Raw genomic sequence first — 27,235 nt, forward strand, 5'->3', positions numbered from 1 at the left:
GGACGTGACCGACCATATGATGTATCGAACATTCATTGTTCCGATACAATTATGCAATTTATAGATAAAAGTCTAATTTTCTAAAAGAGGTTTTATATGGGGGCTACGGGCAGATATGGACCAAGCTCGATAAAGTTTTGTGAATAAATTTATATAATTTTTATTTGTGTTGAATTTCATCGCGATATTTGTGTTTATAAGTTAATTTTGCACATTCAAGTAATTTTCTGAGGGGGACTTAGTAGGGTCAAATGAGGCCCGATGAAATTTGGCAAGGTCATCAATACTTATATAAAACTTAGTTGTGCCGCTTTTTATCGATATGCAGGTATATTTAACATAATTATGAGCTCAGAAGCCCTTTTCGGGGGGTTCTGTTGTACGGAGGCTAGGTGAAATAATGGACCGATTTTAAGAGGGTCAAAAAAGCGAGTGTGCCAAATTTCATCTAATTATTATGAAATTCGCTATCGGTACGTTGCGCACAAGGTTTACATAAACAGCCAGACGGATCGACTCAGAAGACGATTCTAAGCCGATTGGTATACTTTAACGTGAATATTTTTGTACGTTACAAACATCAGCACAAACCCAATATAACCTCCCTACTAAAGTGGTGTAGGGTATAAATATATATAATTTGCCTTACAGCTTCTTAAAATGCAGCATATTAAAAAAATATAAAAAGAAAACTAAAAATATCTATTAGGTATGCAAAGATGAAAACTAAATGGTTAAATGTACAAACATTTAATATTTATTTCAAAATAACGGTCAACAACCGTTTAACTAAAGTTTAACTTAACATTTACATAGCGAATATCCCTAAAGGGAAATGAAATAAAGTGAAAATAAAACAGCCAAATAGAATATTTAATACAAACTTTTATATAAAAAAATCTATATGTTTTACGGAAAGCAGTACTTATGAAAATGCTAAAATATTTCTCATTATTGGTGGGTGCTATAGACAGACTTTCGATGTCTAAGTGTTCGAGAACAAAATGGTGGAGGTGGTGGTGTTTGTTGGATGTTTTTTTCTTTAATTTTCGTTGCTCAGTTCAAAGTAATGTTACACACTTGGTTGGGTTTGCGCGAAATACTGGAAAATTATAGCGGCACGTTGCCTGCATCTTAAGTTAAACACCAGTAAACAAACAAAAAATTAAATGCAATTTTTATGTATTTGAAATTATGTTTAACTGAGTTCTCGCCCCTTCGTTTTATTTAAAAAAATCTTTTACAAAACAACCACAACAACTGGCATGACCCCTTTGAAAGCAAACTCCTTTCTTCATCGTAACAACACCTATTTACAATCGTTAAATGTTAATTTGTACAAACGAACGGAACGGAACCCTTTCCTCATAAAAGCCAGTCACGTTTTTACTAAATATGTAAGTACATATTTAAATATTTTCTTATTTAATGACTCATTAATTTTTGCACAGCTTTTACTTAGTCACTTGTTTTGATTTTCTTTTTAATGTTCGAAATGGTTCGAAAAAACATTTTTTTTCAATCTATTATTTCTTGCTTTAAATTTCAAATATTTTGTAAATTTTCTTTTGGTTGTGCTCAAATATTTTCAATAATTTTGTCATCTTTTATTAAAAAAAAATAAATAATATAATAAATTTAGAAAATTCTTAAACAATTTACTGAAGTTTTTACGTATAAATAAAATATGGATATAAAAAGTCGTAGTGCTACCAAGGGAACAAAACCTTCACTTCCAACGGAAAAGAAAAAGTTGCAGGTGAGTAGAGTTTTGAATTTACAACAATTGAAAAAGCGTGGAACAAAAATTATATGATTTTTTCCATTATTTGATTATCCTTTAAACATTTTTTGAAAGGATCTACTCAATCACAATTAGATTAAAGACAAGCTTGATCATTATAAATTGTAAACTATTCCTTACGATAATACGTACACTTTCACTTTTGATAGTTTTTAACACATTAAACATGGTTTTATCAAGCCAACAATAAAGAGACGTTTGTATTTTGGCTAGTAAAATAAATTAAAATTAATGAGTTATGTGCGTTTACGTGATTTTCTCAAGCGATCTTATATGGGAACTATAACCAATTGTAGATCGATCAGAAAAAATTTAACGGTAATAATTCTGTATATAAAGGTAATATTTATGGCAAATTTTATCTTTACTAGGTAATGAGTTATGGGCGTTTAAATGATTTTCAGGAGAGGACCTTGCATGGAAGTTTTGAACAAATATGGACCGATTGAAAAATGTTTTCCTCGGCATTGAACTCTATTGACTCTATTGTGATGATATCGACATTCTAACGGAAGTTATTAACAATAAACACATTTTCCGGCAATATGTATGTTTGTATGGGTAGTATGGTGATTTTCATAAACCTATATTGCCTATTCGCGATTACTGGTAGTGGAGAAAATTGTGGTTAATATAAAAATGTGCTAACATTTATTGAAGTTAGAATATGCATTACCAACTATTATGAATAATTTTTATCTATTCTGCATATTCTCAATATAGGTTCTGCATTATCACTGAGTCTCATTTGTGCTCTCTTATTTATAACAAAATTTTATTTTATAAACGATTAATAAATCAAATTTCGATAGGAAATATTGTTTCATAAACCACCTTTCATAAAAAAAGAAAGTTTAATTTTTACATTTCCCAAGAAAAAACTTAAACAAAAATTGGCAGCACTATTTATTAAACACAGAAAAAGGGTTTCTAAATCAGCTATTTTCTTTCGGCAACGTTTAGCTTAGACACATCACAAATTAATTAAATAATCTATAACAAGAAAGTATAGCAGATATGACACGAATAATAACCCAACAACATCTATGGGCATATTTAAAAAATTTTTTATACCCTAACCACTATAGTGGGTAGGGTTTTATACGTTTGTGCTGATGTTTGTAACAACAAAAATATTGGTCCAATACCCACCTTAAAGTATACCGATCGATTCAGAATAAGTTTTTGAGTCCATTAAGACATGTCCGTCCGTCCGTCTGACCGCCTGGCTGGCTGTCCATGTAAACCTTGTGCGCAAGGCACAGGCCGCAATTTTCAAGATAATTTGATGAAATTTGGACCAAGCATGTTTTTTGGCACAGGGACGAAGCCTATTGAAAATGGTTGAAATCGGTCCGTTATTTCACCTAGCCCCCATACAACCGTACCTCCCGATTTGAACTTTTTATACCATAATTACGTCAAATATTCTATTATCTCTCTCAAAATTGGTACAAATAAGTTTTATATAAGTATAAATGACACTGCAAATTTTCGTAAGGATTGACCCTTATTTGACCCCCTTACAAAAAATGTCTTAAATGTCTAAAATTGACTTGTAACCATTTGTATCGCAATGAAACTCAACAAAACTAACTGTTATTTAAAAATATATCCTTTTCCCAAATTTACCGAGGATCGGCCCATGTTTGACCTATATAAAGCCTCATTTAGAAATTTTGGTTTTTTTTTATCAATAAATTGCTTAAATATTTTGGAATAATATTCAACATAAAAGTTTCTTTATAAAAATTAAAGTTTTAAAAATATACTCATGGTGTAGGGTGTTATATGGTCGGCCATGCCCGACTATACTTTCCTACTTTTTTTTCTTATTGTAATGTACATATTTATATCGTCATATGAAAGCCAAAAAGCCCCAAGTCACATTAAACAAATTTTACAGGGGAAGCAAAAACCGTCTAAAATGATAAATAAACCAAAAATGTTCATAATTTTCTTAAGTTAAGCTTATTTCTTATTGATAAATTATTTGAAGAAAAATACTATACATATTTTCATAAAAGTATTTATAACGCTAAATGGACATAGGATAATAATATTCTGAGCCGATTGATATAGTATTTGTAATATATTATTTATTTTCTTTTAAGGAACAAAAACTGTCCACAGATGAAAAGAAATGTATAGCCGAATTAAAGAAACTGTATATGGAAACAATAAAACTGGATGTAGATTTGCAGCGTGAAATCTATAATCTAGAAAAATCATTCGAAAAGAAACACAATGAAATCTTCGATAAACGGATTAAAATACTAGAGTAAGTTAGAAAAATCACATAAAATATTATTGTTTTCCTCTTAAAAAGTTTATTAAGATCACTTGCAAAATTCCCCGCATTCTTTTTATTGCAAATAAAAGTATTAAATTAGATTATAACAAATCTTTACGCAGTTTTAAGGTCCAAACACATACATACAATAATTTATGTTGTTTTAATAGTATGAAAAATATTTAATGTAAAAAATATTTAATTAAGAAATTAATTTAGAATTTTAATAAAGCAATATATATGCATGTTTGTAATATTATACGAGTTTTAAACTCTACTATTAGTTTCCCAGTTATACGAATTTTTATTTTAATTCATATGGGAGGTACTATACCCCCTAATACTATGTAAACTCCTTTGGACCATTTTTACTAGAACCAATAGGTGAAAATATTAAATAAAAATTACCAAAATGTTCGACCCCTGATCTCAGAGGTGAAAATTTGTTTACGCCCTACTATCTAATAGTACTAACCTATGTAGGAAAACAAAAAATATTATAAATTTTGTGATAATAAAATATTTCCTATTCTCCCCTATTCTGCATTTCGATTACGTTTACGGACTCAGTTACGCAATGATCGAAAAAAGGTATTTCGTTTCATTGCTTTACGATTGTGTGTATTCTGCATTACGATCGTAATTACGTTTTTGTAAGTTTTTGTTTACGTGGCGGAGAATCGAATCGAAATGCAAAATACCAAAATTGCAAATCGGAAAAGATTTCAATTCAAATTAAAATGCAGAATAGGGGCGATTATCATAATAACTAACATACTCTCTCGCTCCTTCTCAGAGAATTTAAAAATGTAGCAAAAGGTGGAGATGCTAAAGATGAGGGTCAAGTTAATAATTTCTGGCTGAAAGTCTTAAAGGCTTCCTATACCGAGTTTATAAGCAAAAGGGATGAAAAAATATTGGTGGTAAATATTTTAGTGATTTTTACTAGAACATATTAAATAATTTTCAAATTTTATTAGCATTTAAGCGATATACGTTCAAAACTTTACAATGAACCAGTGGTCAAGTTCGTGATTGAATTTTTCTTTGAGCCCAATGATTATTTTTCAAATCGCATTTTAACTAAAACTTATTATCTAAACTGTTTGCCGGATAATGATGATCCTCTATCTTATGACGGTGCCGAAATCTATAAATGTGAGGGTTGTAAAATTGATTGGAAACAGGAAGATAAGGAGCATGAGAAAAAATGTAAATTTCAAAGATATTTTATAAGTTGTTAGTAAAAATGTTTTTTTTTAGCGTTTACTACATTTTTTGACTTTTTTGATCCACCTACACTACCTGATAATCCTGAAGATCCAACATACGCGGATATTAATGTAAGTTTTAAAATATAAATAATAATCTTAAATCTAATTTTGCGAATAGTTTTTTAAAACTTAAATTTTACATTTTAAAACTTTTTAAAAGGTAATTCTCCAAAATGATTTTGAATTGGGTTTCTACTTAAAAGAGCGAGTCATACCAAAAGCTGTAATGTTTTTCACTGGGGAAATTGCCGATTGCTTAAGTTCTGATTCGGAAACTGATACCGATGATGAAGACGCCGAAGATAATGATAATGATGCTACATCTTTGCCAACTAAATAAACCAAACATTTCTTGTTAAATTAATGATAAATATATATAGAGAGATTACAAACTTTATTATATAATTATTTAAATCAGAATGTTCTGATTTTGTGATTTCGCCTAATTTTTACATATTTTGTTTGCTTTATATATCTGTTTTAAAAATAAATTTTAGTTAAAAAAGAAAATAACAATTAAGCAGTTTTTATTTAAAATACATTTAACATTTACATAAATTATACATAAAATAATAAGAGGAATTAAAATAATATTTATATCGTTTACGAGGTGTATCTGTGTATTTAAGGGGTGGGAGTGTAATTTAAAATATTTATTGTAAATAAAATAAGTTTTTATAAAAACCCGTTTAATAAATATGAAAAGAGAAAAAACTAATATAATTAATGGCTCTTAAAACGTTTTTGCTTACATAGTTTCTTTTACATTGTTTTAATGTATTATTGTAATTATTAAATATATAGAAGAATAAAGGAATTAATAAAAATTATTTGTTCCACATGACAGGACGTCTGAAACGACATGTTCCGTTAACTGATCAAACTCTTATCTGAAAAAAGATTAGTAAAACAATATATTGATTTTATGACTGGAAAAGATGAAATATTTAATATACCTTCCGTTTTATGTGGGCCCTGCTTACACATAAAATGTTTTAAACCTTTAAATGCCGATCTACCTCCTCTATTTCTTTAATTTTAACTTTATAAAGATAACTAATTCTTCACTTAATACTGTTTCACGTTACTGTTGCTTCAGTTTTCTTCATACCCAACAAGTGTTCAGCTACAACTTTACACTCGGGTTTCAATTCCTTAAAACGTTGTAGACCCTCTAAAGTTACACTAGTACCGCTTACATCCAAAAATATCAAGTGCGGGGAACATTGCACCAAATGCTGCAACGAAACATCCGTGACAGATTTATAGTCACGCACAGAAAAACGTTCAAAACGATTTTCATATGGGCGATTATTGAAACGTATCCAGATAACACCTTGTTGTACGGGTTGGCGGGTACGACCAAAACAACAAACACCACGATCCGAAATAGTACCACGGGATTGTTGGCGGTACGAAGACGATAATGAAAATAGATTTAAGTGATATTCAGCACCGTTTTCTTCGCCGAATAAACGATCAGGACCACCCACACCTACAACACGACCCAAAGGATTTACAATATCCCAAAACATATTGTGGCGCATCAATTGTTCGATAACGGGTGGAGGGGATTGTTGTTGATTCTGTTGTTGTTGTTGTGGCGGACGAGGCCGTCTTAGGGGTCTAACAATATTCTGATCACGTACGTTTATATGAGAGCAATCGATTGAAATTCGATTGCGCACATTCAAGTAAAAAATATGATCTGGCCGTGGTAGAAAACGGCTACGAGTTGGAACATTTGTACCTACTAAAGGTACAATATTTGGTGATAAACTTAAACCTTGAGACAAAGTACTAGGAGCCGAGCTTGTAGCAGCAGCATTATTCTCAGAAACGCTATTCGACTTGGGCGAAGCCGAAGAGGAGGATGATGATGATGCAGATTCACTATCAGTAAAATATAAAGATGCTGACGTATTTAATGAATCATCTGTTTTCTCACTTATATCCTCACTTCTTTCTGTATCAGTAAGTGATCTAGAGGTAGAAGGAGTTTCAGAATTAAGAGAACAATTTGCATTTTCCGATGAGGTGGAGGATGTAGAGGGCATTTCTGAAAGTATATCAAAATTTGTGCTTGAATTCGATTCTTGGTTATTGCTCATTTCACTTTGAGTGCCAGAAGATGATACAGCTTGCATACTGATGCTATCCTCTTCTTCTTCCGGGCACTGTAAATAAATTTCCTTTAAAGTTTCTATAGTGTTAAAACACTGTAAATCGGAATCATTCAATGGTGTGTCGCGTAAATCTAAAACCTTAAAAACAATTGTTATTATTTGTCTTTTACACTACATGTTTTGGTACTTACTTCCAACTGTTTAAAACCGTGTCGTGCCGCTATACTGCCATATGGTATGAATTCTTGCATAAGCCAACAGCCCTTGAGGCTTAAATAACGTAATACAGGCAATTTTGATAAAGGCATAACATAGTAGGGATCAAACCAAGAATTATTTTCAATTGCTAACTCTTCTAAATTAACTAAAATCGTATCGATACCAGTAAATAATGACTTGTTACTGACCACACGAACGTTGCAAGTGTTGAGAACCAAACGTTTAAGTGTTTGAGGAAAATCTTTTAAGGCAATCTAAAACAGAATGTAATAAATATGTAAGTAAATTTGGTGGATTTCTCAATTTTTTGTACAAAAGTCATATTTACCTGATTAAAATCCAACGTTACACCATACAATTCTAATATTACTAATTTTGTACATCTTGTGGTTAAGGAATTGAGTATAGTTTTATTGAAATGTTGTATCTCTCCCTCAATATGCTGCGAAGGAGATGGTCCTCTTAGTTTAATGCTCTTAGTTTTATCATGAGATCGTTCTAGCATGTCTTCTAAAATGCCCAATGGCAAAGGTTCCTGACTAAGATCGATGTTTTCCCATAAACGTTTATCCAAAACAAATTTTTGAAAACGTTTGCAGACACTGCAAAATAAAATATGTATTAACTGGTCGTATTCATAAAAAAATAAAATTGATAGTTTTATCAATATTATGTGAGTTAGTTTAATCCAATATGCCCAATGTACAAACATACAATCTTTATTTAAAAAACTAGGAGAGGAGCAACATAACCAACTGGTCCAATCTAAATATGTAGATTGGTTCAATTACAAAGTGTTGTTCAATAAAGTTTTTTAACATTTTCATACTCATAATATATGGAATAAATCATAAAAAACTTAAAAAAGACACTTCTATCTATTGATCGAACTCAAAAAAATAATTATAATGAACAAAATTTTCATTTTCGGTTTGAACAACAGAAACTTGTATTTTCTGACCTCCCTAATATGCACACATGCATGTACACACACATATGTATGTATGCACTTCAGTTAATGCATTTGAGTTACAAATTACAAATACTTACTTCATTAACGCCATCAGAGACCAAGTATCTAAGAATTTAAATATCTCATATAACACTTCATCGCATAATTCCTCCAAAAAAAATTGAGATTCTTCCCCATTACCAATGTTAATTGTTTCATGCTGTGGGTGATCATCTTCAGCACCACCGCCACCATTTTTTATGTATGTTGCATTTACATTGTCTATATGTGATGCCGACGTTGTTGTTGCTATTTTCTTTTTTGGTGACTCATCTGAAGATTCAATTTGTGTTGAAGAATAATGGCGTTTACGTTTATTGCTGGTTTCAGGATTACAAATACTATCATCATTTACATTATCTGTCGTTAAATTATCCATAGCTCACAAGCCGCTTTACGATAGTGGTACAATTTTAAGAAAAAATAATAACAAATCTTAACAATATTTTTTTCAACGTAATTTTATGTATCAGAGACCTGCGCCGACAAAAATTAACGGCGTCTGACACTAAAAATTTCGGTGGCGACCCTATGTAAATAAATTTGTTTTTTTTTTTTTGCATCTGGCAACTCGAAATGGCACATTTGAATTGTTGAATTGACTTCATATTGTAAGTGCACCCGAAATCTGGTATTTATGGACTAATATTATTGATGGCTAAATAATAAATTATAATATTAATTATTATTAAAGTTTGTATCCTGTAAATAGTTGGGATCTTTAAAATATTGTTTCTATATACATACCGCCCAAAATCAATCAAAATGCAAATAGACTTGAAGAAAGACTAATTTCAAAAATAAATTTCATACTTATTTATGCAACTTTGTGTTATTAATAACATCTGTTTGTACTTTCTTCTCGCTAAATTGCCTTTAGAATCGCTCGATGTGATAACTGCTGTCAATGAAAAAATAACTGCATGCCGAAGTATTTTGTGTGGAGAATTATTGTTATAAAACCATAACTTTCAAAGAAAATCAATATTTTAAATAACAAATAATGTCTTTATTAAAACAAATAAATTTTTTAACAAATTTACGCAATGCTACAGTCAAAACTTCTCTACGTGCTGTCTCTACAAAGGGAGTGACACTGTCTTATGACAAAGATCCCCAACCTCTATTTACCGATCCAGAAACACAAAAGCTTTTAAAATCGATTACCCAGTTGAGGCTTAGCAAAGTATTCCGCAAACGTGCCGTCAAGGATAATTCGGTAGAATATAAATTCATGACCAGCGAGGATTTGGAGGAAGAGTTCCGTAAAACGGTAGAAAAAGCTAAATTAAAGTTACAAATGCCTCCTGTGGTTAAGATCAAAGAAGATGAACAAAAAATTATTTCGGAAGATAAAGCTCTAAAAGATTTCTCTAATACAAAATTTGTTATTACAGACATTACCTTCGGCGTCCGTCATACGGATCGTAAGGTAGTTGTTCGTGAAACTGATGGTACTTTGCGTTATGCTCCCATGGATGTAGCCAAACGGATGAAACAGCTTTATGTGCCGCTGGAAGGTCGCAGTATACAGACACCTAAAATGTTTGAAGAGGAGCATTTACAAAGATGTTTGGATGAGCTTAAATATGAATTTATTTTAGATCGTCTTTTAGTTCAGTACGATCCTTACGAGCCTGAATTCCACAGGATTAGCGCTAAGGTATATCAACATTTAAATGAGACTAAAGAATTTGAACAATTACGTTCAACTCGCCATTTTGGTCCTATGGCCTTTTTCTATGCCTGGCACAAAACTATAGATGATCTGCTCTACGATATGATTAGACGTGATTATTTACGTAATGGAGCCGAACTAATTGCTCTTTATTACAAAATGCATAGTGTACCCGAAAATTATACCGATCTATTGGCCACACTAGATCAGTACAATAATTTTGAAGAACCCGCCCTAAAAGAATTACAAAGCACTTTGAAGCCTGCCATTAAGGATGATATACACGAAGAAATTGAAACAGCAATCGGTAAATCAGCGAAAGACTTCGAGGTAGATGAGTTATGTTTGAAGTTTATCGACAACTATGTTGCCACCCACGCCCTGAAGAAGGTGCAGTTGGAATTAGCAATACAGACACTGAAAGAAATTAATGCTGAGAAGAAACAACTGTATGAAGGTTTGAGTAAGGCACATGGTGTACAAAAATAATGTTAATTTTTTTGTTAAGAATTGGTAAACTAAATAATGAAAATAAAAGCAAAAATTTACACAAACTACAAAATTAATATTTCTTGATATATTAAAAACAAAGAAAGTGATTAAGGTTTTTTCTTTTTATTATAAGAATACTTTAAAAATTTTATTTAAATAATCTTCTGTTAACAACTTCCAACTGAATGCCTTAGCAATCTCTTTCGAAATTTGTTTAAACACTTAATACGATGACGATTAAATACCGATCTGTTGGTAAATGGCTTAAAACAAATTTTACATGTTCCTTGTTTAGCAACACGCTGTGACAAGAAAGTCTTTACTAATATGGTGCGTTTTTTAAAGGTGTGTAAAGTAAAAACCCGCACACGACATAACCGTTCTTTGTGTGATTCCAAACCGTATACATAAAATCGTTTTCGTTTGGCGCTCGTATAACATTTAGCTCTAATCAATATGTGACGTAGAAATTCTTGACCAGTACAAAATCCCCTACGGCATGCCGAACACTTATACATACGATTGTTATCATGTTCGTTAATGTGGTCGTAAAGCTCCAGATGCGAAATCGCCGCTACTCTGCAGCTGTGATGGGGACATTGCAGAAAAGCCTTTTCCAACAGCTTTTCTTTATGACAATTATGTTTAAACAACAATTTCTCATTGTCCAAGTATTTACCGCATTTTGAGCATAATACCCTGGGACCTTGATGAATAGCCATGTGCCCATAGAAGTATTTTTTAGACTTACATACCTCTCCACATATTAAGCATTCTTTAAAGTTATTTTGCTGAGCTGAATTATCTTTAACGAACTTTAAAAAACTTTCTACATCAATTTCCGGATATTCTTCATTCTCTAACGGCTTTTCCGTGATTGGCGGCCATTCATCTCCTACATTATATATTTCCTCATCAAGTTTGCATTGTATGGCAACAGACTTCGTGTGTAGTGTTGATAGTTCGGTCTGTTGAATTTGATCATTAACAGTAGGCCTGACCAATGGCATGTTTGTAATTCCCAGCGTGTTTACGAAAGGATTTGTACTATTCAAGTGAAACGTTTGCTGCGTTTGAGATGTTGTGGATTCACTTGTAAATGAAGATTTTAATGGGACTACTTGACCTGTCATTGTTGGTTGTGTTGATGCCTCTTTTGCATGAATACTTAGTAAAGCTGTAGCAGGTTTTGGTAGTGTTGTGATAACATTTGAGGCTACCAGATTATCTTCCTGTCTAGTCATCTCCAATTTTCCATTTTTATGTGTAATGTAAAATAATTGTTCACATTGCTTGGGCTTGTTAACTGCCGCTTGAGTTATAAAACGGGTTTCCACGCATATTGTTTCAGGAATTTCATGACAATTGACCATAAACACTTCCTTAGAGCTCATAGTTGTTGCCATTATGTAGACGAAATTTATTTTATCCTTTAAGTAGTGAATCTGTATATTATTTATAAATTTTTAAAAAATGTAAAAATGTTTAATTAAAATTGTGTTTACCTTTTTTTGACAGATTAAGAGTCCAGTGCCGTATCGACTGCAAGTCAGTAAAGCTAAACGCGCCGGCACTGTCATGCGTTGCCATGTAGTTGCTTTGGCAGAGGACTCTGTTAATAGTTAAAGAATATGTATCTGAATTTGAAATAATTATATATTTAATGACTTCTCAATAATTTTTCAGTCTTATCAAAAGTTTGTTCTTTTCGCACATTTTTGACATAAATTTACAAAATTGAATTTTCCGACTTTTTGCTCAAAATAGTCAAAACATTTATATGGAACTCTACTTTGAATTAATTATTTCAAAAATAATGTTTTGAGGATATTTCAAATTATGCAACAAAAATTAAAATAAAAACCATAATACAACTATATAAACTAGAATTTAAAATGTAAATAAAAAATATTGAATGTATACTAAATATTTCTTATGCTTTTCAAAGCCTGTTTAATGTTATCACTTCAGAGTGATTTCCATACAACAAACTAAAAACTTTGTATATATACACAAAGTGTATTAAAACAGTGGCGTCATAAACCCAGCTGTATATTTTTTGTAAACATAAAAGTAACAAAAACAACACAGACGCTTTGACAGAAACTTAGCTTATAACCAAAACAACGGGCAATTTTGACAGCTGGGTAATTGTAAAAGACAAATAATTCGCAGTGGCTGTATTAAATGTTTGTTGTACAAAAACCACCTTTGTCACTGTATTAATACGCTTTGTATACACAGAAGCGGTGTAATTTTTTCTTACATTATCGCGGGTTGTTGCGAAATTTATAAAGTTTGTTAAACAATTTAAAAACTAATTGCAAAAATGACTAGTGAATCGGATATTGATGCAAATGATGTCTTGCGTATAATGATATCGACTGATAACCATTTGGGATATGGAGAAAAAGATGCAGTGAGGGGTAAGAAAAATAAATTTCAATTTAGCGTCAGTAGCTTAATAGTAGATGGATGGATCACTGTACTTTTTGAGGTAATACAAATTTAATATAATGTTGCAGGTGAAGATAGTTTTCTGGCGTTTGAAGAAATGTTGGAATTGGCCGTACGCGAGGATGTGGACTTTATATTGCTAGGGGGTGATTTGTTCCATGATGCAGTACCCAGCCAAAATGCATTGCACAAGTAAGTCAAACTGGTGTTAAGTAAAAGTGCTGATAAAAATGTATACTAATTTGCAGATGCATGAAGTTGTTAAGAATGTATACTTTTGGAGATAGACCAATTACGGTGGAGTTTTTAAGTGATGGTAGTCAAAATTTTCATAATGCCGTTAACGAAACGGTTAATTATGAAGATCCAAACTTGAATATTTCCATACCTGTTTATTCTATACATGGAAATCATGATGATCCAAGCGTTTTTGGTGGTCTTAGTTCTTTGGATTTGCTGTCGACCACAGGTTTGGTGAACTATTTTGGCCGCTGGACGGACTTAACGAAAATTGATATCGCTCCCATTCTCTTAAAGAAGGGAGATACTAAATTAGCCCTCTATGGCTTGAGCCATATACAAGATATGCGTTTGGCACGGCTTTTCGAAAGTCGTAAAGTTCATATGCAGGTTCCAGAGGGTGCAGAAGGTGAATGGTTTCATTTAATGGTTTTGCATCAGAATCGTGCAGATCGTGGGCCTAAAAACTATTTGCCCGAAGAGGCCCTGCCAGATTTTCTTAATTTAGTTATATGGGGTCATGAACATGACTGTCGCATTGAGCCAGAGCATAATGTTAAAAGGGATTTCTATGTTTGTCAGCCGGGTTCTACGGTCCCTACTTCTCTTGCCGAAGGAGAATCTTTGCGCAAACATGTAGCAGTTTTGGAAATATATAAAGACAAGTTTCAAATGAAACCCATACCACTGCAAACAGTGCGTCCTTTTGTATTTGAATCTGTCAATATTATGGATTTGGCCGAAGAACTGCGTTTAGATGAGGGTGATGCCTCCAACAAAGTACGTGCTATGGCTGAAGAGAAAGTTGAGGTCATGTTGGAAAGAGCTAAACAATTACTAACCGGACATCCAAAACAACCTACATTGCCTTCAATAAGATTGCGTTTAGTATTCACGGACGAAGACCAAATGTTCAATGGCATACGATTGGGACAAATGTTCAATGATCGTGTGGCTAATCCCGGCGATATGATACATTTCAAAAAGATGATAAAAAAAGAGAAAAAGGAAAAATCTAATTTTGATAAAGAGGAAATGAAAAATCAGTTTAAGAAAATGGTTAGTTTTATTCAGTAAATATCAAATGATTTTATTTCTATATTTATCTTTGAACATTTAGGAAGGAGAATCAGCTGCTCGTGTAGAGGATTTAGTGGAGCGTTATTTTAATGAGGTAGACGATAGCAAAGCTCTCAAAGTTCTATCAACAAAAGCCTTAACTGAGATTTGTCACCAATTGGTTGATCGTAAAGACAACAACGCTGCCGACAATTTAATCAGGTAAATATATTAAATTGCGATTAGATAGGCTTACACACACATATTATTCATTTATTTGCTATTTTTTCACTTAATTATTATTAAGATCCTACAAAGCAAAAGCTGTTGAATATTTAATGGATAAAATGCCGGCAGAAGATGAGTTGGACCTACAATTGACACAATTTAAATTGAATGTTACTTCTGATGACATTTTGGAAATGTTAAGTACTACTCATATAAATACCGCTACTAAGACGTCCACCAGCAATTTAGGCAATTCCAACTACAACAATGATGATGATGATGAAAACTCAGACGAAGAAGAAGACGAAATCCCCGTCAAACAGACTCGATCTTCAGCTGCTGCTTCTAGAGGAGGTCGTGGTGCTAGAGGTAGAGGTGGCAAAGCAACTTCAACTAGCAAAACAACATCAACAAATAATTCGAATACATCCCGTTCCCCGGCCGGACGATCTAACAAACATACCATGCCAGCATTGGAAACTTCAAGGGCAACTGTAAGTTTTACAAAAAATATTAAGTTATATAAATATTTAGGATACTAATAGTAACAAAAAAAATTTCTTTTAGCGCTCATCTCCACGTAAACAGGCAACATTGTTCAATATGGTGGGCTCCAGATCTAAGCAGAAAATTTATGAAGTTTCGGATTCCGATTCTGATTAAAGATTGTAAAAATCCTTATATTACATTTCATACTTGTAAGATAACAATTTTTATATGAAATAAAGAAAAGTATTCCAGTGTGATATCTTTCACAAATTTTTAAATTAACGGTAATTAATGTATCATTTTATGATTAGATTGATTTTTAATCTTAAAAAACAACTGCCTAATATTTATTGTAAATTTTTCAATTTTATTAAAGGTATTTTCAAACTACAATACCGAGTATTAATACTTGTCAAAATTTTTTGTATCATAATACTATTTTCTAGTCTAAAATAATTTGTAATTTGATTTTTAAAAATATTACTGATTTTTTTGGCATACTGTCGGTATTTATAAATTTTTTAAAACAACTCAAAAAACTTTTTATTTACACATGTATTCGGTATGTATATGATAAATACAGTAAAAAACAAACAAAAAGTGTAAAATACATTTAAAATAAGAACGAAAATACATTTAAAATAAGAACAATTAAATATTGGATAAAATATATTACAAATATTATATTTTTCGGATTGATTTTGAAAATCCGAATTATTTTCATAATATTTTTAATTTGAAGTGTGTTAAAACTCAGTATTGCAGTCTGAAAATACCTTAAGATTTGTCTGTTTTCAATATTTAATTTAACTCTAATCTTTATTTGTTTTTATTTAAAAAGTTAATAAGTTGTGTCAAAATAAAATAATACGACTGTCCAAAATACACGTACACATCGAAAAAATGTATCTCGGTAAAAAAAAAGTCGAAAATAGTCGGAAAAAGTCGAAAATAGTCGAAAAAAGTCGAAAATAGAAAGAAGTTGAGTGGAAAAGTCGAAAGTAGAAAAGTCAGAAAATGTCGAAAAGTCGACTATTTATAAAATATTAAAAGTCGAAAAATCGGCTTTTAATTAAATGAAAAAAGTCGAAAAATCGACTTTTAACTAAATGCAAAAAATCGAATGTCAAAAAGTCGACTTTTCATAAAATGCAAAAAGTCGACTTTTTATTTCATTCATTTCATTTCACTTTTGTATTGGATCAATTATTGTGAAGTAGAAATTTGTAACCGCTTAGGGCCTATAGGCTAGGTTATTGAATATTGTTAAATAAAATAAATAAATAAAATGCAAAAGTCGAAAAGTCGACTTTTCGTTTTAACTATAGAACCCTAACACTTTGCGTCGAACTGCAACTGGCAGCTCGTGTTTTACTGTGTGTTTTAATGGGAGCGGTCAAAATCAAAAAATACAAAAGTTGAAAAATATTCAACTTTTACGAACGAAACAGAGGAGAAAAGGAATATGAAAACAAAACTATATAAAATATTATTTATACTTTTTATTTGAGATTTGTGCGCGTGAAAAACACAATTTTTAAACTAAATATTTTTCATATTAAATATTGAATTGTTTAAATTATTTAAACATATTTAATTATTTTTTCATACTTTATCAACGCATCTCTTTTTTTACGTTGCGTAGCTGTCAATCGCAGTTCGACGCAAAGTATTGTATTCATAATGAATTAATTTTGTTTGCATTCAATCTGTTACAAATCGAATTTAACAATCTTTCTGCCATCCAAAGCTGTATAACGAATAAAACATTATATTAAAAAAAATATAAAAGAATTCCAAAAAGTCGACAATTTTACTTTTCATGAATTACAATATCCCAAAATCCAAACTTTTTGACAATTACGACTTTTTTGCACAAATATTATAGATGATGAAATCGCTTGAATTTCAATTATATATTGGCTATGTAAGCTATAGAATCGCTAAATGTGTGTAATAAAGTATCTAAATTAACATCACTGGTGAAATGCAAAATGACAAGACGAATTTATCCAAGTGTATGCGATAGCACAGCTGATATTTTTTACATATGGACTTTGTTATACGTTATATGTCAAGCACAATATAGAAAAAATTGACAGTTAGGTTGTACATCGCCATTTGCTATCATTTTATTAATATCTATAGCAACATGACAACTTGGAAAGTGCTTTTCCGTAATCTCGTCCATTTCTTTTTTTTCTGGCTAGAACTCTGGTTCAGCGCTGCTCAAAACAAAGAGATTTGAATACCTCGACCGGATTTCTATAAAAATGGTAATTATTTCAGTTTATAATGTTGTATATTAATTTAATTTGCAGTAAAATATAACAATCGCAATTCAAGTAACCAATATTTAAATAATTTCGTTTACACGTGTCAAAACATCTCAACCTAACCTCACTTTGTTTTTTTCTATCACAGGCTGCTGCTCCTAAGGATATTGAGAAGCCTCAAGGCGCTGATTCTTCTTCCGTTCATCGCATCCGTATCACTTTGACCTCCAGAAACGTACGTTCTTTGGAAAATGTGTGCCGCGATTTGATCAACGGTGCTAAGAACCAAAACTTGCGCGTCAAGGTACGTAGTAATATCAACTAATTTGTATTCACCATAGCATTTACCTGGAGGTTTAGTTTCTTAAACAGACTTAACCTAGTCATAATAGATGCTAGATTAAAATACTTAAATCGGACATTATTCTTAATTTATTACAACGAGTTAAGAAATTTTTAATGATTTAAGTACAAAACAAATCAAATTTCTACATCTAGATTTTTATTTTAAATTCAATAAATAATTTGTTGTTTTTTATATATTTTTCAGGGCCCAGTACGCATGCCAACCAAAGTTTTGCGCATTACCACCCGTAAAACTCCTTGTGGTGAAGGTTCAAAGACTTGGGATCGTTTCCAGGTAATTATTTCACAATATATGCATTTACATATAATTTGTTTCAGCAAATTTGATATAGGTTTTAGTGCCCAGTCTATTGATTGGTTTTTATCTTTAACCAGTATCTTATAAATTTGCTAAGAATAAACGCCCTCTCATAGTCCCTCTGAAAGATTTTCTACTTTCTTATGGCTCTCAGAGTTCTACACTAAAAATTCGTTACTTATGTATTTAAAACTTTACAATTAATTTAAATTATCATTTAAATAAGCAATTTATTTAATGTATTCCTATTTGTGTTTCAGATGAGAATTCACAAGCGCATCATCGATTTGCACTCCCCATCTGAGATCGTCAAGAAGATCACCTCCATCAACATTGAACCTGGTGTAGAAGTTGAAGTTACCATTGCCAACTAAATAGTACATCTTTATGGTGTATAATTTTAAACTTTTTAATAAAAGTGACAATTTAAACTAAACAAATTGTAGAACAATTATTTTCATGATTTAACTTTAAAAATGTCTGAACTGAAAGAATAACTACCGGCTTAACCTAGTCTAAGGGGGGTTGAAATATTTTTATGTATTAATACATCTTGGGTCTAGGCTTTACACTTTAAGCTGATAAATCAGTCATTTGTTACACATATGTAGGAATGTACATATATATGTATTGTAGGTTTGCGTAGATAATACCGATTGTGAATGCAATTGAAATAAAATAATTAAATTATTGCATAAGTTGGTGCTACTCGGTTTGTAGCTTCTACAATACAATTCCCTACAAAATGAAGATACATATGGGGAACTTCATGTCAAGTGTCCCAATTCAAAAAATGGATTTTGACGAAATTTTCACTAAGGTTTCTCAGCTCTATCTGTCAAAAACTGCCGGACTCATTACCTATTGGTCCTAGCAAAAATTATTCAGATGAGTTCAGATAGCTATTTATTTTTTTATATATTTTTAAGAAATATTTTTTTAACTCTAGAATGACATTTTCATTGTATTTTTTTTACTCAAAAGACCGTTACTTCAAGAGCTTTGTGTTCACTTAGTGGGATGTAAGGACCATATGTGTCTGTATATTGAAATCAATTTTCAGAAGACCCCAGATATCTTCAGCACTTTACGTTGTTTTTATTTAAAACAATAATGCTCAGGATTAACGAACGAACACAATAATTTAAACGGTATGTGGAAAAGAAAAAGGTTATACTATAAGAACGGAACGGCAGTTAGGCCTCAAATATGGCAAACAATTAAACAGTTTTCGATTTCACCATTTATAAAATAGACCATTTTCAAAAAATATATCCCAACGGAACGATTTATTATGATATTTTATATTTTAAAATGTCTATATTTATTTAAAAGTCTTTGTGTATAATAAATTTTAAAATGCATAAGGTATTATTAATGCTAATTGCACTTTAATAGTAATCTGGTACTGGTGCGCAAGCAATTTTTACGAAATCTGAATAACGAACCATGCTGTTGTTATTAACATTTGCTTCACGGAAAATATTGTCAACCTTAAAAGAAAATTTACAATATTATTGTTTACTTCTAAGAGTTAAGATTGTTTTAACACCTTACCTCTCTCATTGACAAACCTTCACCCCAATTTTGTAGTAAATTTCTTAATTGTCGAGCTGGAATTACTCCCGTATTTTGAGGGTCCGCTGCTTTAAACGCTGCTACTACTTCATCCGGTAGATTCTCTACTTTGGAATGTTGGTGCATAACTTCCAGAAAATCGGCAAAACTCATTTTGCCACCTTTCTTTTTTAAATAGTTAATTAACTCCTGTATAGTTGGAGATAAACCAAGTGATCTCATTATAACAGTTAATTCATCCAAAGTAGTTATTTGACCCGAACGGGCAAATAAATAAAAACATTCACGAAACTCTGTGGTATAAAAGAATTTCATCAGATAGGTAGAACTATATACATATACATAATATTTCTACCTGAAATGCTAAAGGTCATACATATGACATTTTCTCAATACCATAAGGTTACAACCTTTTGCATTTCAGGTGACGATATGTAATAGACCTAGAAACCGTTATGAAAATAAGTAGAGCACTCATTATAAAGCAAAGAGCTTTCACTTCCGCTTTTATAGAGAAAATGCACAAATTTATAAACTTTCTTTACTATTTTAAAAATTTACCATCAATATCTTGTTCCTTGAAGTAACGAGCCTGCAAATAAAAAACAAATAAATAATACTATCAGTAGTTTTATCTACATAAATGTATTTAGGTGTATGTATTTGATAAGTTTGTGATAAAACACATTTTCAAAGACAACAATTTATGTTCCATGTTAAAGTATAAATTTGTTCCTTAAATGTATATTAAAATTTAGAGCTTACCATTATTTATGTTTAATAATAATTAAAAACACTAAAATAATATTTAAATTAATATTGTTAAAAAAAACTATGAACAAACAAAAAAAGAAAAATAAACGAACTGTGACGACACTTGATTGTTTCAGAGAAACCAGTTTATTCAGTGTGTCACATTTAGTGATTATTTTTGAGCGATTCTTTTCCAAAGAGTATGAAACGCAGAATTTTATTAAACTCGTGTTTAATTATTTTTGTGTAGGTCTTTTTTATATTAAATATTTTTATTTTTTTATGAAAATAATTGCTAGCATATTATAACCTGTCGGCAATGCTTTTGGAATGACATTATTATATTTTATTCTAGCGGTTTTATGCTTTTTTCAGCTTTGACATGTTTGTCTCATGCACTAAACGTACCTTATTTGAAGTTTAAATTTTTTTATATGAGGACGTGTTTGTTTAGTTTTGTTGTTGCAATCGTATAGTTTTTTGGTTTTTGACGTGTCAGTGTTTTTTTTAACAGACAGATTGTGCCAAAGAAATCCGCTAAAATTTAAAATTTTATTAAAAATATACTCTATACCAGCCATAAAATTAGTTAAAAGATGTATAACACAGTTTTTGTGTTGTTTGTGTTTGCCTTGGCTGCCGTAAATGGCCAAAGAGTTGCTCCCGGTGTACCACCACAGCACTATGTAAGTTGCGAAATCATGAATTAAAATGTATTCTACACATTAATTGTTATTCATCGTGTCTTATAATTTTTCAGCAACAACCTCCACAACAATATCAACAACATCCCCAGCAAGTGCAGTATCAACAACATCCTCAACAGAATCTGCCGCCTGGAGTAAGTCCCCAACAATATGTAAGTTTTTTTTATCGTTTTCGACATGTTCAAGGATCATTATAGTTTTGTTATGTATTTTTAGCAACAAATGCAACAGCAACAACAAATGCAACAACAAATGCAACAACAGCAACAAATGCAGTACCAACAAGTACCAGTACAACAGCAACCACCAGTTCAACAAGTACCAGTTCAACAGGTTCCTGTACAACAAGTACCTGTTCAACAAGTTCCTCAAGGCCATGGTGGCGGCCATCATGCCCCTCACGGCCACCATGGTCAGCAGCAAGTCTTAAATGCCGCTAATATTCAACATGAAAGGGAGTAAGTACAAATTAAAATATTCAAATATTTTTTTTATAATATATGCAACCAATTGTCTTATGATAAGACTCATCATGTTATTGATAGATACACTTGCCATTGAGTGTACAGATAAAGGTTCATTAATGTTATGTATTGTAAATATCATTTATGTTGGAAATTGATTATTGTTAGTAAATCGAACTTATATGCATATACAATATCGGTCTTATATACATATGAATAGTTGTTGTTCTGGAAATACTAATAAATACTATAATGCATAAATTTTAAAGCAATTTGACATATTCCTATCGGAAGGGTTTTATTAATTTTTGTTCCAGTTGGAAAATTACACACACACAAATAAGTTTTAAACCAGAGAACACGTCGGGACTTCAAAATATATTGTCCTAAATAATTAAAGCCCGGTTTTAATTACATTTTTACTACATTTCACGAACATTGTCATAATTTTTTCCATAAAAATCATTTTCAAATTCTCAAAATTTTTGTTTATGCATATAAATGTAAGATAATTTTTTTGGAATTTGTTATTGTTTTAAATTTTGGTATAAAATGGCATTTTCACCGAAAAGTTTACTCATAAATAACAAATGCTAAATTTTTATTTTTAATAACAGTTTAAATCACAATGTCTGGTTATTGTTTTCATACCAAAAATATTTTAATTGGCAGAATAACTTTCGGTTAAACGATAACCGTAGGTGGAATTAACGGCTAGTTAACTAATTTGTCAAAGCGGACTAGCTAAAAAGATTTTGAAAAATTTTTAAACTCTACTCTCAACATAATCTACTCTTCACACTAAATAAACTGTTAGTAAAAACTTTACATTAATCTAGGTCTATTAGGTTTATTTCTCTTAAATATTTTATTACATATTTTCTTTTAAAATAATTTAAAAATATTTTCATTTTAGGCATATCCAAGAGCATATGCAAGTACCTATTGATACCAGCAAAATGTCGGAGGCTGAATTACAATTTCATTATTTTAAAATGCACGACTCCGATAATAACAATAAATTAGATGGTTGCGAACTCATTAAGTCTCTAATCCATTGGCATGGTAAGTAAAACAATATTTTTTATCGTTAAAAAGGCATACAAATTAAGCTTTAAATACTAAAATATTTGTACTTTGTTGTTTGATTTCTTTTATTTTCATATAAAACCCAATACTACATTTATTTTACCATGTTCAAAAATACATATATTTAATACAATCACATATTACACATATTTCGTTGTGTGTCTCATAATATGTGCTTATTTAATGTATTCTAATGTCAACAAATGCAAAACATATTTACTTGGTATATGGTCTCATCATCTTGGTATAACGGATATAAAAAATTAAACAAATCATTACTATCATGAATGAACGACTTATAGAACAAGGAAGTAAAGATGCTCATGCTAGTGACGGTCAACAACCAACGGTAGAGGAAAAAATATTTACAGATGAGGAACTGGTAGCTTTAATTGATCCCATCTTACAAATGGATGACACCTCAAAGGATGGTTATATTGATTATCCCGAATTTATGAGGGCCCAACAAAAATCACAACAAAATCAACAGCAACAAGCACAAAAAAGTGGCCATTAGTTTTCCATTCCATAAAATAGTGTGTTCATTTTAGATTACTTTATCTGTTTCCAATTCTCTTTTTTTGTTTACTGTTGTTTAGTCATTTTTTAAGAATCTCTTTTCTTTTTAATTATTGTTAATTTAATTAAATTTTATAATTGGCATCTCAATATTTGAACAAAATATCTTCTGCAACATGTTTAAAAAAAATTTCCTTTTCTCGAATATTTTTTGCAAATTGTTTTTTATCTATACAAATATTGAATGACTGATAATGAAGGAGCTCAGTTTTATAACAAAAAATATAAAATAATATCCATACATCATATTTGCATACAATTGTTTGTACAATTGTATTATAACATAAAAAAATAAAGTTAGATGACAAAATTTTTTTAAAGAAATACAAAAGAATACGCGTACTTACGTTTTTTTATTTTTACATTTATACAAATTGTTTCGAATGGGTTGTGGTGAGCTTATTTTTATTTTAATTAACATACTCTTATTATATTAACGCATTTTATTTTACATTTTGCAAATCCTTATTGTAGCTGACGAAGAAGGAGGTAAGGAAACAAATAAGGAAAAGAAGGGTACAGGTGAAAAGGACGGCACTACCTACACCGACGATAATTTAGCTGATGTTATTGATTATGTTTTGAATACCATGGATTTGAATAAGGACGGCTATGTTGACTACACTGAATATCGCAAGAGCGAAGAAGCATCTGCCAAAGATGATAAAAAATAGTGCATACTCAGTTAAAATCTTAGTATAATATTGAATGTTTATACTTTTTTTAAACTGCATGTTTTTATGTTAAGTATAACTACAATAAAATGTAAACTTTTTAAATAAATAATAAAAAGATATTTTCTATTAAATTGGTTAAACATATATGACTGTAATTGTAATGTTAAACTTTAAAAGTTTTAGTTGTTAAACCATATTTATTATTGCCGATCAAATTAAAGATGGATAAAATAAAAATCTTTCAATCAAACGCTGAATATGCATAATACCCTTAATAATAAGAGGCAATTAATGCATTTGAATTAAAGAATTATTTCTTTAAACGTAATTAAAAAAATAAAGTAAATATTTTTTATACCCAAAATAAATATGTTGCCTATTATATAAAACATAAATTAGTTTGATTTTACTTTTGATACAAAATAAAAGATATTTTATTTTATTATAACTTGTTTTTAATTTATTTATTATTTTTAAAACTTTTTTTATAATTATATAATTGAGATATTAGCTATTATTGCTTATAAAAAATTGCATAGAATATCAGTTATAACTTTTAAATTTGAATTATTTTACAAATTGATAAACATAAATATTAAACACTAGCAACTACTTCCAAGTAATCAAACATTTATTAATTTAGTTTTATTTTCAAGCAAATATAAGCTTAGATACATATGTGTATAGTTTAAAGATCAGTAAATTGTTTCTATAATATAAACTTTAAAAACGGAAGTATTGGCATGATTTAATAAAAATAGATGATTTTCTTTTTTGGTAAATGTAGGCAAACGTTTGTTTTCTTTTTTTTGTCGGTGTGATAAGATAATTTTTTATTTGTTTGTAAAGTGTATAATAAAAATTAGTGCAATTCTATTTGTATACGTTTTTTTGGACAATACTGTGTGTTTAAGGGGGGTTTCGTGGCAACAAAAACACAATATTGCTAAAGGGGTGTCAAGTAAATGTTATTTTTGTAATTTTTATATGAAATGAATTCTAAAAAAATATAAAACTCCTTGCACGACTAAAGGCAATATTGTGTTTTATCAGTTAAATCATTTTCAATATTCGTAAAAATATCACTTAAGTTTCTATAATTAACATCAATTTTCACTATTTATTTAGGCGCTTTAAACCATTCATTGTGTTTTCTTAGCGCGTCTGCGTTTAAAGCCACCCATTTGTTTTAATAATTGCGAATTTTCATCATCCATATCGAGATTTGGCTCCCAAAGTCGTAAACGTTTTGGTATGTAAATTAAACCAAGTAATGTTATTGCTATATAAAAATAAAATTGTTAGTAATAATTTTAAGTATGTGTGTATAATTATTAGACTAATATAACTTACAATTTAACACACATGGAAAGATGACATAGAAATTCAATGTACTTGAACGGAAATACAAAGCTTCTGTCAAATATAAAATCATAGTCAAAGCTAAAGAACATCCACCCATGCTGACCACACTGAATGGAGTTTTAATAATTATTAGTAAAATGTTTAGACATAAATAAAATTTTTGTTCAAAATTAATACATACGGCCGATAATGTATGTACAGAGTACAATGAACCAATGCTAATGCTTTTAGCAGACAATACATGCCAATTATGCGAGATACAGTATAATCACCTACAATAAAATATGTAAATTAGTTTAAAAATATTGTTACAATTGAATAGAATTTTTGCGAAAAGTGAGTTAAAGGTCAAAAAATGAGATTTTATTTCTATTAAATATATAATAGAAAAAAAGTTTTTAAACTAATTACCTTCTATAAATTGTGTATCTGCATGATCTAGAAATGATCGACGCTCTATATAACTTCGAAAAGCAGTTCCCAAATCCATAAAAGCCACAAATGCTATCCAGCCCCGAAAGGCATATAAAAGTTTACGTTCCATATTCGTGTGATAAGGCGTTTTGGCGGATTTATCTAATACGTTTGCTCAAGAAAGGTTGCTATCGCACGGTGTTTTAATTTGTGTTATTTCTTAAATACAATGATCTTTTATTATCCTTATGAACTTGTAAGTTGTTAAAGTAAATAGTTGTACGATAGATAAGTTCTTTGACTTTAAATTGAATTAGTGCCACTTGAGTGAAGTATTATTGGTGTTTGTAGGTTTGCGTTGCTTTTAAATATATGTATGTGGGTGAGTGAATGATATTAACACGTAACTTTTCCCTCGATTTTTCTTTTTGTTTAAATGGTTGCTGTGCAACTTCCTATTTCCGTTTATTGTAATAATTTTTGTTATGCCTTTCTATAACAGGTTAGCAAAATCAATACTTTTTAGTTAATAATTGAACTCAACAAACACGCGATTTAATATATTATAGTTTTTCTATTGAAACATAAAATATATACCTAATTGAAGTTTGGAAATGTGATTATTTTAAGAATTTTTTATTGCATATATTTTCTTACATTAGTTTTTCTTATTTTTTCAGTATTATTTATGTTTTATTTGTAAAATTTAGCTAATTGGCTTAAATTATTTTTGGCTTAGTTTCCTTTAACTTATGATTGATTGTCTTGGTTTTTTCTTATATTTTTTATATATTTAATACATCTTTCATTTAAAATTTGTATATTTTTTCTCCGTATTCTATCTAGCTCCTCTGTTTATCTTTAATAAATGCAAAATATTTTCTCTTTCCAGGGTATTAATAATTGAATATATTTTTACTCACCATGCTGCATGAATTCTCTCACAAATATCTATATTTATACATATGTATGTATGTTTATACATTTGATTTTCTATAACAATTTGACCGGTACTTATTTGGTCCTGCGCAATGCAAACCTAATATATATTAAAATATTCTTAATCATATCGAGGCTCTATATTCAAAAAGTGACAACTAAAAAAATTTCTCAAAAATCGAGATTTATTATTTACTTTTGTACCTGAATTTGGTAAATTCGGTATATAGAAAATAAGTAAGAAATTCGGACTTGACTGAATTACAACTCATTTATGTTTATATTAAAATTATTTTTTATTATTATAGCAAAAAATTCTCTCTATGTATACTCTTGTTGCCAACTATTATTTGATCAAT

General features: G+C 30.2%; 10 protein-coding genes across 12 annotated transcripts; 6 read left to right on the top strand and 4 right to left on the bottom strand.

Moving 5' to 3' along the window:
- The first annotated feature begins 1,564 nt into the window (after nucleotides 1-1,564).
- Nucleotides 1,565-5,713, top strand: LOC111690412 (nucleosome assembly protein 1-like 1). The gene is made up of 6 exons (XM_023452887.2): nucleotides 1,565-1,759; nucleotides 3,919-4,085; nucleotides 4,894-5,020; nucleotides 5,078-5,309; nucleotides 5,361-5,440; nucleotides 5,532-5,713. The coding sequence occupies exons 1-6, from the start codon at nucleotides 1,688-1,690 to the stop codon at nucleotides 5,709-5,711; spliced, it is 858 nt and encodes a 285-aa protein (XP_023308655.2). The 5' UTR covers nucleotides 1,565-1,687; the 3' UTR covers nucleotides 5,712-5,713.
- A 168-nt stretch (nucleotides 5,714-5,881) lies between these two features.
- LOC111690411 lies at nucleotides 5,882-9,235 on the bottom strand. Its single transcript, XM_023452886.2, has 5 exons — nucleotides 8,767-9,235; nucleotides 8,045-8,318; nucleotides 7,689-7,970; nucleotides 6,328-7,635; nucleotides 5,882-6,261 (listed from the first exon to the last, which is right to left on the bottom strand). Exons 1-4 carry the CDS (start codon nucleotides 9,105-9,107, stop codon nucleotides 6,451-6,453), a joined length of 2,082 nt encoding a protein of 693 aa, XP_023308654.2. The 5' UTR covers nucleotides 9,108-9,235; the 3' UTR covers nucleotides 5,882-6,261; nucleotides 6,328-6,450.
- A 268-nt stretch (nucleotides 9,236-9,503) lies between these two features.
- LOC111690396 (28S ribosomal protein S22, mitochondrial) lies at nucleotides 9,504-10,968 on the top strand. The gene has a single exon (XM_023452868.2). The coding sequence runs from the start codon at nucleotides 9,732-9,734 to the stop codon at nucleotides 10,893-10,895; it is 1,164 nt and encodes a 387-aa protein (XP_023308636.2). The 5' UTR covers nucleotides 9,504-9,731; the 3' UTR covers nucleotides 10,896-10,968.
- Nucleotides 10,969-11,005: 37 nt separating this feature from the next.
- On the bottom strand, nucleotides 11,006-12,529 carry LOC111690397 (gastrula zinc finger protein XlCGF66.1). The gene is made up of 2 exons (XM_023452869.2): nucleotides 12,404-12,529; nucleotides 11,006-12,343 (listed from the first exon to the last, which is right to left on the bottom strand). Exons 1-2 carry the CDS (start codon nucleotides 12,476-12,478, stop codon nucleotides 11,066-11,068), a joined length of 1,353 nt encoding a protein of 450 aa, XP_023308637.2. The 5' UTR covers nucleotides 12,479-12,529; the 3' UTR covers nucleotides 11,006-11,065.
- Nucleotides 12,530-13,037: 508 nt separating this feature from the next.
- Nucleotides 13,038-15,653, top strand: LOC111690389 (double-strand break repair protein MRE11). The gene is made up of 6 exons (XM_023452857.2): nucleotides 13,038-13,324; nucleotides 13,424-13,547; nucleotides 13,604-14,654; nucleotides 14,716-14,876; nucleotides 14,962-15,376; nucleotides 15,450-15,653. The coding sequence occupies exons 1-6, from the start codon at nucleotides 13,228-13,230 to the stop codon at nucleotides 15,543-15,545; spliced, it is 1,944 nt and encodes a 647-aa protein (XP_023308625.2). The 5' UTR covers nucleotides 13,038-13,227; the 3' UTR covers nucleotides 15,546-15,653.
- A 1,848-nt stretch (nucleotides 15,654-17,501) lies between these two features.
- LOC111690386 (40S ribosomal protein S20) lies at nucleotides 17,502-18,747 on the top strand. The gene is made up of 4 exons (XM_023452854.2): nucleotides 17,502-17,647; nucleotides 17,796-17,951; nucleotides 18,198-18,287; nucleotides 18,572-18,747. The coding sequence occupies exons 1-4, from the start codon at nucleotides 17,645-17,647 to the stop codon at nucleotides 18,683-18,685; spliced, it is 363 nt and encodes a 120-aa protein (XP_023308622.1). The 5' UTR covers nucleotides 17,502-17,644; the 3' UTR covers nucleotides 18,686-18,747.
- Nucleotides 18,748-19,618: 871 nt separating this feature from the next.
- On the bottom strand, nucleotides 19,619-20,799 carry LOC111690404 (calmodulin-like protein 4). The gene is made up of 4 exons (XM_023452877.2): nucleotides 20,655-20,799; nucleotides 20,451-20,481; nucleotides 19,869-20,182; nucleotides 19,619-19,804 (listed from the first exon to the last, which is right to left on the bottom strand). The coding sequence occupies exons 1-4, from the start codon at nucleotides 20,655-20,657 to the stop codon at nucleotides 19,703-19,705; spliced, it is 450 nt and encodes a 149-aa protein (XP_023308645.1). The 5' UTR covers nucleotides 20,658-20,799; the 3' UTR covers nucleotides 19,619-19,702.
- A 292-nt stretch (nucleotides 20,800-21,091) lies between these two features.
- Nucleotides 21,092-23,823, top strand: LOC111690394 (general transcriptional corepressor trfA). The gene is made up of 5 exons (XM_023452864.2): nucleotides 21,092-21,328; nucleotides 21,403-21,501; nucleotides 21,566-21,807; nucleotides 22,730-22,878; nucleotides 23,205-23,823. The coding sequence occupies exons 1-5, from the start codon at nucleotides 21,239-21,241 to the stop codon at nucleotides 23,417-23,419; spliced, it is 795 nt and encodes a 264-aa protein (XP_023308632.2). The 5' UTR covers nucleotides 21,092-21,238; the 3' UTR covers nucleotides 23,420-23,823.
- On the top strand, nucleotides 23,736-24,285 carry LOC124419545 (multiple coagulation factor deficiency protein 2 homolog). Its single transcript, XM_046949510.1, has 2 exons — nucleotides 23,736-23,874; nucleotides 23,956-24,285. Exons 1-2 carry the CDS (start codon nucleotides 23,865-23,867, stop codon nucleotides 24,153-24,155), a joined length of 210 nt encoding a protein of 69 aa, XP_046805466.1. The 5' UTR covers nucleotides 23,736-23,864; the 3' UTR covers nucleotides 24,156-24,285.
- Nucleotides 24,286-24,586: 301 nt separating this feature from the next.
- Nucleotides 24,587-26,804, bottom strand: LOC111690401. 3 transcript variants are annotated; one of them, XM_046949508.1, is made up of 5 exons: nucleotides 26,595-26,804; nucleotides 25,935-26,430; nucleotides 25,705-25,795; nucleotides 25,512-25,630; nucleotides 24,587-25,440 (listed from the first exon to the last, which is right to left on the bottom strand). In XM_046949508.1, the coding sequence occupies exons 2-5, from the start codon at nucleotides 26,065-26,067 to the stop codon at nucleotides 25,301-25,303; spliced, it is 483 nt and encodes a 160-aa protein (XP_046805464.1). In that variant the 5' UTR covers nucleotides 26,068-26,430; nucleotides 26,595-26,804; the 3' UTR covers nucleotides 24,587-25,300. The 3 variants fall into 3 exon arrangements, with proteins under 3 accessions (XP_046805464.1, XP_046805462.1, XP_046805463.1); XM_046949506.1 differs by having other exon boundaries at nucleotides 25,935-26,534; XM_046949507.1 differs by having other exon boundaries at nucleotides 26,535-26,804.
- Between the last annotated feature and the right edge of the window lie 431 nt (nucleotides 26,805-27,235).

The sequence above is a fragment of the Lucilia cuprina genome, chromosome 4 (assembly GCF_022045245.1).
Source record: "Lucilia cuprina isolate Lc7/37 chromosome 4, ASM2204524v1, whole genome shotgun sequence".
Classification (NCBI taxonomy): Eukaryota; Metazoa; Arthropoda; class Insecta; order Diptera; family Calliphoridae; genus Lucilia; species Lucilia cuprina.

Coding starts and splice junctions, on each gene's coding strand:
- LOC111690394 (XM_023452864.2), top strand. CDS start 21,239: ATGTATAACACAGTTTTTGTGTTGTTTGTGTTTGCCTTGGCTGCCGTA. Junction 21,329..21,402: donor GTGTACCACCACAGCACTAT/GTAAGTTGCGAA, acceptor ATAATTTTTCAG/CAACAACCTCCACAACAATA. Junction 22,879..23,204: donor GTCTCTAATCCATTGGCATG/GTAAGTAAAACA, acceptor AACGACTTATAG/AACAAGGAAGTAAAGATGCT.
- LOC111690397 (XM_023452869.2), bottom strand. CDS start 12,478: ATGACAGTGCCGGCGCGTTTAGCTTTACTGACTTGCAGTCGATACGGC. Junction 12,344..12,403: donor TCTTAATCTGTCAAAAAAAG/GTAAACACAATT, acceptor AATAATATACAG/ATTCACTACTTAAAGGATAA.
- LOC111690412 (XM_023452887.2), top strand. CDS start 1,688: ATGGATATAAAAAGTCGTAGTGCTACCAAGGGAACAAAACCTTCACTT. Junction 5,310..5,360: donor TAAGGAGCATGAGAAAAAAT/GTAAATTTCAAA, acceptor GTTTTTTTTTAG/CGTTTACTACATTTTTTGAC. Junction 5,441..5,531: donor CAACATACGCGGATATTAAT/GTAAGTTTTAAA, acceptor ACTTTTTAAAAG/GTAATTCTCCAAAATGATTT.
- LOC111690389 (XM_023452857.2), top strand. CDS start 13,228: ATGACTAGTGAATCGGATATTGATGCAAATGATGTCTTGCGTATAATG. Junction 13,548..13,603: donor AGCCAAAATGCATTGCACAA/GTAAGTCAAACT, acceptor ACTAATTTGCAG/ATGCATGAAGTTGTTAAGAA. Junction 15,377..15,449: donor TGGAAACTTCAAGGGCAACT/GTAAGTTTTACA, acceptor AATTTCTTTTAG/CGCTCATCTCCACGTAAACA.
- LOC111690404 (XM_023452877.2), bottom strand. Junction 20,183..20,450: donor CAAGGAACAAGATATTGATG/GTAAATTTTTAA, acceptor TTTATACCACAG/AGTTTCGTGAATGTTTTTAT. Junction 19,805..19,868: donor AAGGTTTGTCAATGAGAGAG/GTAAGGTGTTAA, acceptor TTTTCTTTTAAG/GTTGACAATATTTTCCGTGA.
- LOC111690411 (XM_023452886.2), bottom strand. CDS start 9,107: ATGGATAATTTAACGACAGATAATGTAAATGATGATAGTATTTGTAAT. Junction 8,319..8,766: donor TCTCTGATGGCGTTAATGAA/GTAAGTATTTGT, acceptor TTTATTTTGCAG/TGTCTGCAAACGTTTTCAAA. Junction 7,636..7,688: donor ACGGTTTTAAACAGTTGGAA/GTAAGTACCAAA, acceptor ATTGTTTTTAAG/GTTTTAGATTTACGCGACAC.
- LOC111690396 (XM_023452868.2), top strand. CDS start 9,732: ATGTCTTTATTAAAACAAATAAATTTTTTAACAAATTTACGCAATGCT.
- LOC111690401 (XM_046949508.1), bottom strand. CDS start 26,067: ATGGAACGTAAACTTTTATATGCCTTTCGGGGCTGGATAGCATTTGTG. Junction 25,631..25,704: donor CTGTACATACATTATCGGCC/GTATGTATTAAT, acceptor AACTCCATTCAG/TGTGGTCAGCATGGGTGGAT. Junction 25,441..25,511: donor CTTTCCATGTGTGTTAAATT/GTAAGTTATATT, acceptor ATTTTTATATAG/CAATAACATTACTTGGTTTA.
- LOC111690386 (XM_023452854.2), top strand. Junction 17,952..18,197: donor ACCAAAACTTGCGCGTCAAG/GTACGTAGTAAT, acceptor TATATTTTTCAG/GGCCCAGTACGCATGCCAAC. Junction 18,288..18,571: donor AGACTTGGGATCGTTTCCAG/GTAATTATTTCA, acceptor TTTGTGTTTCAG/ATGAGAATTCACAAGCGCAT.